Source organism: Peromyscus californicus, unplaced genomic scaffold (assembly GCF_007827085.1).
Source record: "Peromyscus californicus insignis strain IS unplaced genomic scaffold, ASM782708v3 Scaffold_3__1_contigs__length_106647218, whole genome shotgun sequence".
Taxonomy (NCBI): domain Eukaryota; kingdom Metazoa; phylum Chordata; class Mammalia; order Rodentia; family Cricetidae; genus Peromyscus; species Peromyscus californicus.
Genome location: NW_026294551.1, coordinates 18,074,389 through 18,089,937, shown reverse-complemented (window position 1 = coordinate 18,089,937; position 15,549 = coordinate 18,074,389). Strand labels below are relative to the sequence as shown.

Below are 15,549 nucleotides of genomic sequence, written 5' to 3'. Positions count from 1 at the left end.
ATCTCTCCAGCCCCAGGAGTTGCTAAACTTAAGATGTTCTTCAGGATGAAGGGAAGTGTTTCTAAATCAAAATTCAGAACTATAGAATGGTGTGAAGAGTACCAGAAACAGTAAATATAATCTGATCTCTTTATTTAAGAGATAAATAACTGTTTAAAATAAAAAAAAGTTGTGAATTACTGTTTTGTGCGTATGTGTATATGCATGTGTGTGTGGTATAGGCCCACATGTGTGCAGTTGCAGGTACCCATGCACATACATGGGGAGGTCAGAGGAGCCCAGGAGGAGGGGTGTTCTGCCCTGTTACAGTCTGCCTTATTTTCTTATGAGGTCTCTCACTTCACCTGGAGGGAGGCTAGCTGGCAGCCAGCCTTCTGTCTCTGTACTCCCTCCCACTGCACCAGGGTCACAGGCCAGCCTGTGTCCATGCTCAGATTTTTATGGGGGTGCTGGGGATTTGAACCCAGGTCCTCATGTTGGTCCAGTAAGCACTATTATCCAGTGATCCAGCTCCCTAGCCTCACTATTATTATTATTTTGCTTGAGATGGGGTCTTGCTGTGTAGCCTAGGCGATGCTTGAATAGCCATCCTCCTGCCTTACCCTCAAGGGCTGGGACTGAGACATGCATTGCCGTGCACTGCTACGCATCACTGTGTATAGTAATATACTAGGTCCTAATAGCATAGAAAATGCAATCGTGTCAATTAATTTGTACAGTTATAAAGTTCTTACCTGTTACCCAAAATGATATACTATCCTGGTGTTGGAGAGGTCTGAGGGAGAAGTGCCCACCTCTGCAAAGGATGAAGCTGGAGGAGCAACATCAGACAAGATGGCATGGAAGAAATGACATTTGAGATGTTTTGAAAAATAAGTGGAATTTTCCAAATGGAAAGAGGAAGGAAGGTCAGTCAGACGGAAAGGCATGGGACATTTAGGAGTGACAAGAATCTCTTGGGCTCAGAACAAGGGATGGATCATGGCCAGGTGTCAGGTCTCTTCTCGCCACGCCCCTCCTCCAGGGTTTCCTGTAGCTCAGGCTGGCTTTGAACGCTCTCTGTACTCAAGAACGACCTGGAACTTCTGGTCCTCCTGCCTCCTTAGCCCTGCAATTATAAGCATACACCACGTCCTGCTTTCGTAGTGCTGGGAATGGAACCCAGAGCATGCTAGGCAAGTAAGCGCTGTACAATTGCGCTGCATCGCCAGCCCTAGTCCCATTTTTACACTGCCATTCTTGATTAGGATACACGGGCCCAGCTACTTCCTATGACCTGCTCTTCAGATCCCGTATTTTGCAACTTTTGAGCTTCTAGAGGTTTCCTATCTGGGGAAGACCCAAGGAAACTAGTGTAGGGGACCGGAATAGCAGGCAAGTAGTCTCTGAGGAAAATACCACAAAGCTAGTGAATTTGAGTTTGAAGGCAATACAGTGACTGCCCTGAAACGGTTATCAGACACCTGACAGACAGAGGCTCTTCACAGATCCATCTCCGCTAACACAAGCTGGAGACGTGGTATTGCCAGGAGATTGCAGGGAAAGCATTCGACAGCTGCCTGTTAACTCAATGAGAGAATGAATGAGACTGGAGGAAATCAAGAGAGCCAGGGCGAAGTGAAATAGTTGATGTCTGTGGAGGTGGGACTAGAAGAGTCCAGGAAGTGGCCCAATAGCTACTTTTTTTTTTTTTTTTTTTAAACCAAGCACCCAGACGCGAACCCCTGGGACCCAGATACGCACACGACCCCGTGGGGCTCGGTTTCCTCTAGTGAGCACTCGGGCGGGTCCTCGTGGGCGGACTGGGGAGGGCTCTGAAGAGAGGCTCGCCAGTTTCCCCATCACGCTCCCAGCTTCAGGCAGGGTCCAGACGGGCGCCCGAGGGGAGGGAGCGCACGCCCTTGGCCCGCCCCGCGCGTCCCACCCACTGCGTCCCCTCCCCTCCCCTCCCACCGCGGGAAAAGCAGCCGTGGGCGCCAGGCTAGCGGTGGCGCGCGGCGTGTGAAGGGCAGCGGACAGGATGCGAGCGCGGCGGCCGGGGCGGCTCTGGGCAGCTCTGCTGGCGCTGGGGACACTGGCGGGCGTTGTCGTTGGAGGTGAGTGAGGCGGGTGTGCAAACTGCCGTGGGGCCGTGGGATCCCGGAGCTCGGGCTGAGAAGCTGAGGTGTGGGGGGCGGGTCCTTCCTCCGCTGGTCTCGAGGGGCGTCGCGGGTGGCAGAGGCAAGGTGGGGCTCTGCGGGGCGGCCCTGGTGCACTGGCTGGAGGATGCGGCTCACCTGCTTCGGTGAGTGTGTGCACGCTAGGTTGCCCCTTTCTCTGAGTATGGCACGTCTCTTCCCTCGAGTTTGTTCATCTGGCAGCTCCACTCTATAAGGAGGAGCAGGATTCGGGCTCCTCCTGGGAACAGATCTCTCACCCAGCACTCTCTGACTGTGTGCTGGGAGTCAGCACAGAGGTTCTTGGGGCTGACTTTGTTTCCCCTGCGTGCAGCTCACACCATCATCATCTGCCTGGACAGTCAGCTTTTGGCCTCACTGGTGCTGCAGGGATGGGGAGTGGTCCAGTCAGCAGAGCTGTAGGGGAGCGGGACATGATGCGGGAGGTGGAGAAACTGAGGTTCTGGGTCAGTTGGAGCAAGTTAAACCCTACAGATGGGTGTGTGTGTGTGTGTGTGTGTGTGTAATAGGGCCTCACATTATTGAGGATGCTTCACACTCCAGACCCTCCTGTGCCTCCACTAATGAGTGCTAGGGTTGTAGGTACACACCACCACCCAGGGTTTATGCGCTGCTGGGAGTTGAACCCAGGGCCTCCTCGTGTCAGGCAAGCACTTTATTAATTGAGCTACATCTCCAGACCCAGATGGACTATTTCTTAAAGGTAAAATTTATTAAGTTGACTTTGAGGCTAAGCATTCTAAAAAATATTTTGGTGGCTGCCTTCAAGACCCTTCCTTAATGATACAGACAAGCACAGCCACGGAAGGGAAAGGGTGTCTCAGTGCGGTCTGTACGGTTGCCCTTCTGGAATACTTAAGGTTGAAGCTTCTGAGTGACAGATGAAAACTGTGGTCTTTAGCCTACATTGAACAAGCCTTGTGAGGGATCTCCAACATTCTGCCCTGGAGGTGTTTGAGCTTCTAGCAAGCCGCTGCTAGCCGTGGACTGGGAATGGGGGAAATTCACCAGCAAAGCTGATGTTTCATACAGATACGCTAACTTCCATGAACTTAAAACCTTTAAAAACTCACTACTTCTGAATTTTAAATGGACATATAATGACAGGGCCTGCCTGTGTAAAGTGTGAAACTGCATACACAAATACACTGTACAGCAATAAGATCAGGGTAGCCAGGATTCTTTGTCGTGTTAGACGACTCCCAGCTCCTCTCGGCTGTGTTTTGAGATATATTTAAAACACATTGTGGTTTGTTTATATCCATAGCTTTCTTTCAAATTAACTTCTGAGTATCACCATCACCACCACCACCACCACCACCACCACCACCACCACCACCACCACCACTACCACCACCATCATCATCATCATCTGTAGTTTGAGAAGAAAGTAATGAGTTCACGGATGATGCATAGAGAGCAGGGTGTTTGGTCAACTCTAGTGAGGGTGAAGTTTATCTGTTATTTTGGTTTCTCACTCTCTTCCACCTTTCCTGAACCCCAGTGTTCAGTGTATTACTTGTTGGTTTGGTTCACACAGTTGCAATGATCCATACAGGACCACATTACTCTGGTATACCTAAGTCTGGGTTTAAAAATCCTTTAGTGGAGATGGGGGAGATGGGGGAGATGGGGAAGCTGGGCTGATAAAGTTGGAGGACCTGAATTCTGTCCCCAGAACCTACTGGAAAAAAAAAAAAGCTTGATGTAGTAGTGTGCTTGTAATTCCAGTGCTAGGGGAGGAGACAGAGGCAGACAGGTCCCTTGGGGCTCACTGGTGAACCAGCCTGGCCTGCTTGGGGAACTCCAGGATAGAAAGAGATCCTGTCTCAAAAAAAAAAAAAAAAAAGTGATATTTGGAGGAATGATACCCAAGATTGTCTTCTGGTCGCTGCCCAGGAACAATTGTAAATGAGCATGCATGTACGCGTGCACATATGCACCAAAATAAACAAAACCCACAAAGCCGCTCTGTTCACAGATTTGTTGTGATTGGAATAATCCAGAGAGGTGATGGCTTGTGCTGAAGTAGCCCCAGACTCCCTCTGAGGGGCAGGTGGAGTCCTGTTGAGGAACAGAGGACTCCAGAGCACCCTGTGAAAGAAGTGTCTGTCATACCTACACCCCATCCCAGTGTTGGTGGCAGAGCTCCAAATACCATTAGGTTCCTGGGGAAGCAGGTGCTGGGATGACAGGACAGTGTTGAAGGGACACAGAAGGACCAGAGTGGGAGTGAGGTGGCACAGAGAGGCTGTCCAGAGTAGGAGATTCTGCCGTGAGGGGACAAGAGCTTCTGTGAGGATAGTGTTGACTTTCAGTTTTTATCTCCAAAGATAATCTTTTTAGCTTCTTCTGAATACCAGTTTCGTGGCTTCCTCACATTTAGTGCTTATTCTAACCTAAGTAGGTCGGAGTTGAGGTGTTTATTTCTCTTCTAGAGTTTGTATTCTGGAAACTCTCCAACTGAAGCCCTCTTCCAGAATCCTCGGGGCCTGGAGAGATGAGGAAAGGCGTGACGCTGGGGAAAGGGACAGCTGGGGTTTAAGCCCAGGGGTGTAGGTTTGACTTTGCCCCTGAATGACCATGTGGTCTTGCTAATGTCTTAGTCATATTTTCTCACCTGTCGAGTGGAGAAAAACAGCGCCTCTATTACGCAGACTAAACGAGACAAAGGCACAAGTTAAGTGTTCAGTAACTGGCGATTCCTGTTGGCATTCCTGTTACTGGTGTATACTATGGACTGCAGGCCAGAGCGGCTGCTACTTCATGCATTAGTACAATCCAGGCTCCCAGCTGAGAATTCATCTCTCACATCCTCTTAATTCAACCCGTTCCTCTTTGGTGGCTTGGCATGTTTCAGGCTCTCTGGTCCTGCAAGAATCTACAGAGAAGGCCCAGGAGGAGAGAGGTCCACACATTCATTTTTTCCCCCTATGAGTCTCAACTTTGTAAAATGAGGGTGGCAAACCCCAACACATAAGACTTCTGCCTCCGTAAGGAGAGCAAAGTGTCTGTTTTGTTTAACACTGCGCCCAGCGCTTGGCACACAGGCAGCAAGAGAACCATGTAGGGAATGGTACAAAAAGGCATCTAGAGGTGATGTCTCTTACTTTGAAGAAATCCAATATTTACATACTTGCAACCTCGAGTGTTCTACCTGAACACTCTGGAGGGGGTGTGTGTGTGTGTGTGTGTGTGTGTGTGTGTGTGTGTGTGTGTGCGCGTTTTGCTGAGAATGGAACCCAGGGTTTTGTGTGCCAAATGTGCTCTACTACTAAAGCACAACCCCAGCCCTTTTGCACTGGTGTTTACCTTCTGACCAGAGGATGATGGAAACACAGAGTCCTCTGAAGTGTCTCCCCTTTGTCCTATCTCTGGGGGAGTCACTTGAACAATCTTTTCTGTTCTTCCCCTCAAATTCATGAGCGTGAGGGCAAAGGCGAGAGGTGGCATGTGTCTCCTGGGAATAGCATAAGGTAGGACAAGGAGGCAGTGTTGTGAGGAGGGGGAGCCCAATGTGACTCTAGAATTCCCTGATAGAAATTCTTCCTTTACAACTCCCCACCCTCCTTGGATCTCTGTTTATCATCTCCTCCCAGCTGCAAGAATCCTGCCCTTGTTGGCAGAAACAGCCAGGAAGCATGCCCACAGGAACCGCAAGTCATGAATCAGCAGACAGATAATTAATCGGGCAAGGGGTGTGTATGTGACTGAGCAGCTTTGGGGGGTAAACCGCTTGGCTTACCCCTCCTCTCCTTGCTGCCCACAGGGTGGCCTGCTATATCTCACCATCCCCTCCTCTGCCTTCTCCCCAAGTGGAAGAGTCATGTGCCTACTGCAACTCAGGTCACTAGTGGCTAAGAACCTAGGAGCTGGGAGCGAGGCTGTTTGAGGCTTCCTCGCTTTGGAAACTGCCAGAATTTATAGGGACTTGAGATTCTGCAGCAAAACAATAAAAACTTACCTTTCTCTCCAGGCACATGGTGTCCCCAGAAAACTTCCACCCCCTTTAAAGGGCTAGGATAGGAGCCAGTTAAGAGCACTTGCTGATCTTGCAGAGGACCTGAGTTTAGTTCCCAGAACCTACGTAGGTGGTTCACAACTGCCTGTAACTTCAATTTCAGGGGACCCAGCATTCTCTTCTGATCTCTTTGGGCACTGCACACACATGGTGCACATACATACATGCATGCAGGCAAAATAATCATACATATAATATAAAAATATACACATCTTAAAAAAGGAGGATTGGGTTACAGAGATGGCTCAGTGGTTTAGAGCATTTAATACTCTTCCAGAAGACCTGGGTTCAATTTTCAGCACCCACCTGAGACAGTTCCCAGGCACCTATAACTCCAGTCCTTGAATGCACATACTGCACATAAACTCATGTAGGCACCCCCCCCCCAGAAATAGATGAAAATAAAGAAGTCTTTAAAAATGTTTATCACTGAGGTATAGCTTATGTACCATGGAGTTCAGCATCCTCAATGTGCAATTCTGAGTGCTTCTGGTAAAGACATATGGTCAAATAATCCCTACCATAAGGAAGATAGGGAGTATTTTCAGAGAAGTTCCCTCCAGCTTCTTCGTAAATCTTCTCTTCCCACTTCTGGTCCCTGATCTGTCTCCTGTCCCCATCGATCTGTTTTACAGAATGTCATAGAGATGAAACCGTAGTGTGGAGGCTTTTAAGTCTGGCTTCTTCTACTTGTAATGTAGTGTAGTTCACCCAAGGTGTTGCTTGTATCAGTAATTCCAAGAGCTCACTGGGGCCATCCCATCCTCCTGCAGTGAGATATTACCTTGAAAGCAGTGAGGCTATCGCCACTAAACTATGGAGATGCCATCAGTGTTCAGTTGGAGAGACACACTTGAGCCATGTTGAAGCCTTTGGAGTTTCCAACTGCTAGAAAAAGAATTGAGGGTTTTGCATCAGTGTCCATTTTTTATTTTTATTATTCCTGGTCCTAAAAGCAAAAGGTACATTCAAATATATTTTTATTAGTTTTTTAAAATAATTTCACACAATGTATTATGATAATTTTCCTCTCATTCCTTCCCCCAGCTCCTCCCAGATCCATCCCCCTTTCCAACTTCACCTCTTCTCTGTCTCTGTCTCTGTCTCTCTCTCTCCTTCTTTCTATAACCCACTATGTTCCATTTGTGCTTCCTGTATACTCACAGGTGTGGGACTGTTCACTGGGGCAGGGGCCACCTTCTGGGGGCCACATTCTTGAAGGAAACTGACTCTCCATTCCCCAGAGGCCATCAGCTGTCAGTAGTGCTTCGGTGAGGGGTGGGGCCTTGTGAGCCATCACCCCTCCATGCTGGAATGTTGACTGGCAGGACCTGAAGCAGTGACCAAAGGTGCTGTGATGTGAGTACAGCTGTCCTTTCACACCCAGAAGACACCGTTTTACTCCAGTCCTACCCAACCTCTGGCGCTTACAATCTTTCTGTGGTCAAATATGCCACAGTTCTTCAGGCCAAAGGGCTGGCTAATACACTTGGAACCATTCTACTGCTCATGTGTTCGGTAGCATCTCTGAAAAGCAAAGTCGAACCCAACAACTCCTTAGCTGTCACGTTCCCACAGAAGACCACTGCCATCCCTGCTGCTCCTTTCCCTAGCAGGTCAGGGAGAAGGAATGAGGTAGATTCGTGCTCGTCATTAGGAAGTCCGATTTTGAAGTTGCTGGTGTTCCTATTTGAATCCTCCACAGCGTTTATAGTCGGGAAAATGGTGTATTCTACTCAGACATTTCTTCCTGATATGTAAAATTATCACGTGTGCAGATGTGTTTTCCTGTACTTAAATGTGTGCTACATGCCACTTTCTTTTCCTTTCTTTCTTTCTTTTTTTTTTTTGTTTTTCGAGACAGGGTTTCTCTGTGTAGTTTTGCGCCTTTCCTGGAACTCACTTTGTAGACCAGGCTGGCCTCGAACTCACAGAGATCCGCCTGGCTCTGCCTCCCGAGTGCTGGGATTAAAGGCGTGCGCCACCACCGCCCGGCTACCCAAGAAAAGAGCAGCGAGCCTGCAGTTAAGAACTACGTCGTGTCACGGTTCTGTGGGTTTTCACATCAGTTGGCTGGATAACTGAACATGTTGTCTTACCTGTGGCCTTCGTCCTGGGGTCTCAGAGGCTGAGGAGTGGGTGAAGGGGCAGAGGGAGAGATTTTCTTCTGCTCTGGTCTCTCCTTTTCTCATCTCTTCCTGGAGACCTTTCTCTTTAACTGCTTAGTGATTTGGATCTCCACGGAAAGCTTCTTTGTGGAGCAAGAAGTCCCGAGGTTAGAATCAGGCTTGAGATATTGCACTAGAAGAAAGTTCCAGAAGGTTGGCAAAAGGCACGCTCAGTAGCCACTTTATAAGTCCCTATAGTCAAACCTCGTTGCTGATGAAATTCTGGAAATCTGGCCTGAGAGCTCGTCTCCCCGAGTGATAACTCTCCCAGAATAAGCCCAGGCTGGAACTGTGTGTGAGGAGTATGTGTGAGTATCTCACCTGAGACCAGGGAGTTTTCACTCTTGGGAATTCTACCCTTGAGAACAGAGCACATTTCTTCCTGAATAGCCCCAGAAGCCCATGTGGATAGACTGGACAAAGTTTTTTTTTTTTCCTGCATTCTTTTCTAATCAACAAATAAAAATCCTATATATGATGTATAACTTATTTTGAAATGTGCACATTGGGAAATGGCTAAATCAATCTGCATAACACATGTATTAGCTCATATAGTTATCACTTATTTCTGGTGAGAATACTTAAACTACTTTTTTACTTCTTTTCTTTAACTTTTTGGATTAGGGTCTCTCTATGTAGCCTCGGCTGTTCTGGAACTCTGTATTTAGACTAGGCTGACCTCGAACTCACAGAGATCTGCCCGCCTCTGCCTCCCAAGTGCTGGGATTTAAGGTGTTTGCCACTAAGCCCAGCTAAACTGCTTTATTAAAAAAGCATTTTCAGGCTGGGCGGCGGTGGCACAAGCCTTTAAGGCAGAGGCAGGCAGATCTCTGTGAGTTTACGGCCAGCCTGGTCTACAGAGCAAGATCCAGGACAGACACCAAAACTACACAGAGAAACAAAAACAAAAACAAAAAAAGCAATTTCAAGTAGAAGATACATTATTGATAACTCTAGTCACCATGTTATATACAGATCTCCTGATCTTTTTTTTTTTTTTTTTTTTTGGTTTTTCGAGACAGCGTTTCTCAGTGTAGCTTTGCGCCTTTCCTGGATCTCGCGCTGTAGACCAGGCTGGCCTCGAACTCACAGAGATCCGCCTGGCTCTGCCTCCCGAGTGCTGGGATTAAAGGCGTGCGCCACCACCGCCCGGTCTGATCTTTCTTTTATTCTGTAATCTGGACCACTGTTCTCCTTCTCATTGTATCTGCCAAAGTTGATTATTGTGTTCCTGACTGGCTTTGGGACGTTGAAGAGGTAGTTTGTAGAAGCCCACCAAGCTCCAGGGAACCTACATCAATGAATACAAACATGGGAAAGGAGGTGGAACCAAGAACATTGAAAATTAGCTTTAGTTTTCTTTTAGACAATAAAAGTGATTCAGCTTGCAAAAATAGGCAATTCAGGGGCTGGAGAACATTTACTTGCAAGCACAAAATCTGAGTTCAAATCTCCAGAGTCCATGTAAAAGGTGGGCATGCCTGCAAGTTCCTGTAGGCCCAGTACTGGGGAGCAGAGACAGATAGACCCCAGGAGCTTGCTAACTCATCAGCTTAGTGAAATAGTGAGCCTCGGGCTCAGAGGGACCCTGTCTCAAAGGAATACAGTGGAGAGTGCTAGGACGGGACAGTTAACAGCTGTACTTCCACATACACAATGTGTACAGCTGCACACACAGGTGCGCACAAAATAAAATAAGAAACAAGCAGCTCCAGAATGTAACAATGTAGACAATACAAGTTATTTGTAGGTTCATGTTTAGAGAACCACTGTTGACAATCATCCTCAGGTTTCCCCCATACATATGTCTCTCTATATCATCGTTTATCATTATTGTTACTTCTCAAATAGGACCACCCATGGTAGGATCATTGCCACTTGATAACACACTCTAGGCATTTTAAGGTATTTATTTTTATTTTATGTGTATGCTTGCTTACTTAGGTGTATGAGTGTGCACTCCATGCACACCTGGTGTCTGAAGAGGGTGTTGGATCCCCTAGAACTGGAATTACAGGTGGTTGTGAGCCACCATGTGGGTGCTGGGAATTGAAACCAGGTCCTCTGCAAGGGCAACAAGTGCTCTTACCCACGGATCCATCTCTCCAACCCCTACTCTATGTATGTTTTTCGTCAGCTCATGGCTTTTCTGTTTATCCCAAAGGCTATAATTCTTGCAGAAAATGCAAAGGGCAGAATGATATGTAGTAGAGCAGAGTGCACTTAGCTGCTCTGTTGGTATTTATTTGCTGCTACAAATAAAGTCACAGAGACATAGCCTTGTGTACCATGTTCCTCTGTGGAAGTGTTTCTACAAACTTAGCTTCTGTTTTCTGTTACCTTCCTTTCCTTTCAGACAGACTCTCCCTTTGTAGCCCATTCCTGCCTTAAATTCACCATCTTGTGTCTGCCTTCTCTGTACTGGGATTTCAAGAGTAATTTCTTGAATTTGTGTTGGGTAGGCCAAAGGGCATGGATATATTATTGGTTTTTAATTGTTTTGTGATAAAAGTGTATGACCTAATATCAGGGCTTCATGCATGCTAGACAAGCACTCGACTACTTAGGACCCCTCCCCTGCCACAATTTATTGGTTTATTTTAGATAAAATCCTGCTGTTACCCTGGTTAGATTCCAAGTCTTAGACTCACACTGTCTTCCCATCTCAGCGTCTGGAATAACTCGGACTACAGGCATTACTGTGTTGGAGTTTATTTTTTGAGATAAGGTCTCAACCTACAATGATATCCAACTAACTTTATAGGTGAGGCTGTCCTTGAACTCCTGATCCTCCTATTCCTACCTCCCAGGTGCTGGGATTATATCTGTGGACTACCACCCCCATCTTAGATTTTAATAAATGTTGCTAAAACAGTCTTCCAGAAACAGTTGAACTGATTTGCCTTCAAGATTGGCTGACAGCTAGAATTGTTCACACCACAGCCACCTGCCCCCCTGCCCCCCTGCCCCCCTGCCCCCCTGCCCCCCTGCCCCCCTGCCCCCCTGCCCCCCTGCCCCCCTGCCCCCCTGCCCCCCTGCCCCCCTGCCATGGAGACTGTGGAGAAAAGAGCTGAGAGGGAAACCCCTGAACTGCAAAGCTGGATGCCAAGGTCACCTCCAGGGCACCGCTGGGGTGGATGTCCAACAGAGCATGGTACAGGCATGCCTCTCCTGTGCACTGAATGAGTCAGTTGGGAGGTGGAGCTGGTGTGAATAAAATCTTCCAGAACTCTAAAGCGCAGCATTTGGCCCAAATTTTAGGCCATTGGGAAGAAATGTCCACTTCCATATCGAGGGACCTCAGGCCCAAGAATGCTGTCTACGGATTCTAGAGTATTAGTGGCCCTGTTGACATTTTCTGGTTCCGGAAGAATGTACATGTTCAGGGCCAATAGCACCTCGAAGATCCTCTAATCCAGTACAGTTTGTTTTCACAGAAGAGCTAAAAGAGATTCGAAGAAGTGAGGGACTCACCAAAGTCACAAACTAGTTTAGTGACTAGTGAGGTCTGGTCCTGGGGGCTCCTGTCTCCAGCCAGGGCGATTTCCTCCCTCCATCCCATCAGAGACAAAGGGTCCTCTTCTGTGGGACCCTGAGGTAAAAAGGAAGATGAGGTGCATTCGTGGTGCCGGAAGTAACTGGAGTAAGGATGCAGGGGAAGGAAGCAGATCATTTATTGAGCATGGGGGCTCCTTCACATACGTTAGCTCACTTAATTCTCATGTAGTAAATATTATGCCCATATTTGGGAGACCCAGTTGGTGGGGAGGGGATAAAAATAGCTGTCTGGGGTTTTCAGAGCTCATCTGATAAAGCTGGGTGGCCTGCTAAGTCCTGGGGAGCAGTTATAAATCTTGAAGAGGCATGGAATCTATTTTAAAGAGAGCACCAGAGAGGTGTAGGGATGCCACTGAGGTCGCATGGTCTGGAGAACGGCAAAGCAGACGTTAGACCCTTAAAACTGCTTTCTCTGTCCCTTGTTCAACTGACACTACTTTATTTCCTGAATTCCCCAGGGCGAGGTGTTAACTTTAGACCACCACTGTTCATAGGGCTTCATCCACAGCTTCCTGACTAACCCGCTTCGGGATGGTAGCTGGACATGATCTGGCTTCACTTACAAAGGTACGGTCTAGTGGCCGAAGGGCCAGTGAGTGGGATGGCCAGTGGTCAAATCATATGAACCTTTTCTGAAGGGAGAGTACTTGCTCAGGTTCAGATCCTTTCTTAGTTCTACATGCCTAATCCATCAGCAAGTCCTTGGAATGCATCTAGAGTCTGACCACACCATTAACACCACTGCCCTTTAGATCTAAACCATTGACAGCTGTTGCCCGGACTGTTTTAATAATATCCGAATTGTTCCATTTTCCTCTGGCTTTGATCCTGTCAGTGCACCTGGTGGTCAGGCTGAGCTTCTCCCTTCGCTTCTCAGATCCCTTCAGCGTTCTCACTGCGTGGGGAACACCATGCTCCAACCGTGTACGGCTTCCTAGTGTTGCTCCTTCGCTTCTCAGATCCCTTCAGCGTTCTCACTGCGTGGGGAACACCATGCTCCAACCGTGTACGGCTTCCTAGAGTTGCTCCTTCGCTTCTCAGATCCCTTCAGCGTTCTCACTGCGTGGGGAACACCATGCTCCAACCGTGTACGGCTTCCTAGTGTTGCTCCTTCGCTTCTCAGATCCCTTCAGCGTTCTCACTGCGTGGGGAACACCATGCTCCAACCGTGTACCGCTTCCTAGAGTTGCTCCTTCGCTTCTCAGATCCCTTCAGCGTTCTCACTGCGTGGGGAACACCGTGCTCCAACGGTGTACGGCTTCCTAGAGTTGCTCCCTAGTTCTCCAGTCTTCCCTCTGCCTCTCTCCTCCTCCTTCCTCTGTTCTCCTGCTACTTCTTCAACAGGAGGAAGTCCATCCAGCTCTGGTCTTTGTTCTTTGGGGAATGCTTCCCACAATCCACTCCTTAGCATCACTGCAGAATGTCCACTTCCCACAAAGGCCTCTCCGGGAACTTCCTGTAGATGGGACCGCTCACATTTGCTCCCCAGTGCTCTGCCTTGCTTTGTCTTTGAGCATTTGCCACTGCTTCTGCTGTTTGTTTCTTTGACATTACCTTCCTCACCAAAGCATGAGCATCACAGGGTCAGGGCTTGTTCAGTTCATCCGTGTGTCTCCAGAGCCTTAGAGAGTGCTGAGTGGAGGCTCATCAAATGTTTGTTGAGCCAATGCATGAATGAATGCTAGAGCACCATTGATAAATGGTGAGCAAATGAATGAACGAATGCTAGAGTACCATTGATAAATGGTGAGCAAATGAATGAACGCATGCTAGCACCATTGATATATATTGGTGGAAAGTTTTAAAGCTAAAGGAACCTCTTTTCTGATCTTATCCATGGTTGGATGAGACATGGCAAAGTTTCCGTTCCAGGATGGATTTTTTTTTTCCAGTTCATGAAAGTATCTCAGGACACTGTTCATCAAAATAATGTCACATATGGCTATGGAAATGCTAATCCACTTAAAATTATTTTTTTAGGGCTGTTGTGACCAAGTCCCATAAATTGGACATCAGAAATGTGTGTCTAAGATTCTGAGTAGAACCCATCTTTGTCTCTTTGTAGCTTTTAGCGGTGACTGGTAATCCTTGGTACACCCTGGCATCTAGCTCTAGACTCTGTCTCTGATGCCACATGGTGTTTTCCATCTGTGTCTGCCTTCACCCGGGATTTCCCCTTTCTTACAAGCACATCAGTCATCTTGGATTAGTGTCCACACTAATGACCTCATCTTGTTTCTATCTATAAATTTCCAAATAAGGTCACATTCACAGGTACTGGGGGTTAGGACAACAGTGTATCTTTGTGTGTCAGGGGGATATATTCAACCAATAACATACTTTAATATTCACTCTTGATGGAGGCGAATCACACATAATTTCTATTGTTAAATTCCACATTTAATTGGCTTTGGTGCACTTAAAATGATTTAAAATCTGAAATCAGATACTCCTGCCCCCGTGGTCTTCAATTTGATAAGATATTGGAGTCTGAGCTCTCTATCACCTCTGATATCACAGAAGTCATGTCTCTGCCTTCCTTTGGCTACTGAGCTCCCCTTAAGGGAGAAAGAAAAACAAGAAAACGATTCTTTGCAACTTGTGCTTGGTCAGCCGTACACACCTAGGACCGTTAGCAGGAGATGTTTTGTTCGCTCCCTCACCCATCCGGGAGATTGCTATGGGAGATCAGGCACCACCTGGTCACCTACGGTCCCCATGGACCTAATTGGGAAGTGGCTAAAGGGCAGGGCAGGGCTGAGGCTGCTGACCAGGAATTTTCTCTGGCAGGCCGTAGGAGAGATCTCCATGGTGTTCACTAGTGTGGACCATCCTCCATTCTCACCCTAAGCCCTGAAGGTCCCTGGCCTCATCAGGGTGTCCTGTCCCTACATCCTGTCTCATTGGACAATGTGTCCTCAACACAACCCGTTATGACTTCCCCTGGTTCCATTCCCCCTTCCTTGTTCCTTTTGCCTCCCGCCCCCCCCCCCCCCCCCCCCCCCCCCCCCCCGCTGCCACCTTTTATCTTTTTTCTGGTTCTGCAAACCAGGCCGATGTGCCAGACCACAGCCGTTTATTTTTACTCTCCAGGCAAACTCCTTGGCTGCCCTCGCCTGTCTTTCCCAGTGACCGTCTTTTCTCAGCCACTATTCCTAGACTGGATTTTTGAACACATATTCCTTGCTCTGTTTAGATTTTTTTCCCCCTCATCTTGATACTTTTTGGCTCCATACTCCCATCTTAACCGCCCCCTATTCAGGGTTTAATTAGCTTTTGTGCCTGGTGTCCTGTAAAATGACTTTAAAGAATTAAAAAAATGGCAAAATAGTTGTCTACCCTAAATAGCTTGAAGCTAAGGATAAAAATGGCAACAACAAAAACAACTCCAGCATCAGCATCCATTGAGTGCTTTATGTGCGCCAGCTGTTGCGTTCAAGGATGTTCATTTAAGCATTACAACCTCCTGTTGAGGACCCGCTCTGGTCAGTCTGGCTCGGCTTCTTGGATCAAGTCTTGTGAGGACAGTTTTGGGAGTCCATCCATTGTTTTCACTGACAGTTGGTGAGGACCCCCTCTTCTTCTCCAGTAGGCCCTTCTGGACTACAGAGGCTGAGCAGGAATA

The 15,549-nt window shown here is 47.7% G+C and overlaps 1 protein-coding gene across 1 annotated transcript in view; it reads left to right on the top strand.

Annotated features, from left to right (window-relative positions):
- Window positions 1–1,914: 1,914 nt before the first annotated feature.
- Window positions 1,915–15,549, top strand: part of Itgb3 (integrin subunit beta 3) — a 58,846-nt gene continuing 45,211 nt past the window's right edge. The window contains exon 1 of the mRNA XM_052758612.1: window positions 1,915–2,096. Within this exon, the coding sequence (XP_052614572.1) occupies window positions 2,021–2,096 (76 nt within the window). The 5' untranslated portion in view covers window positions 1,915–2,020. The remainder of the gene's footprint in view (window positions 2,097–15,549) is intronic.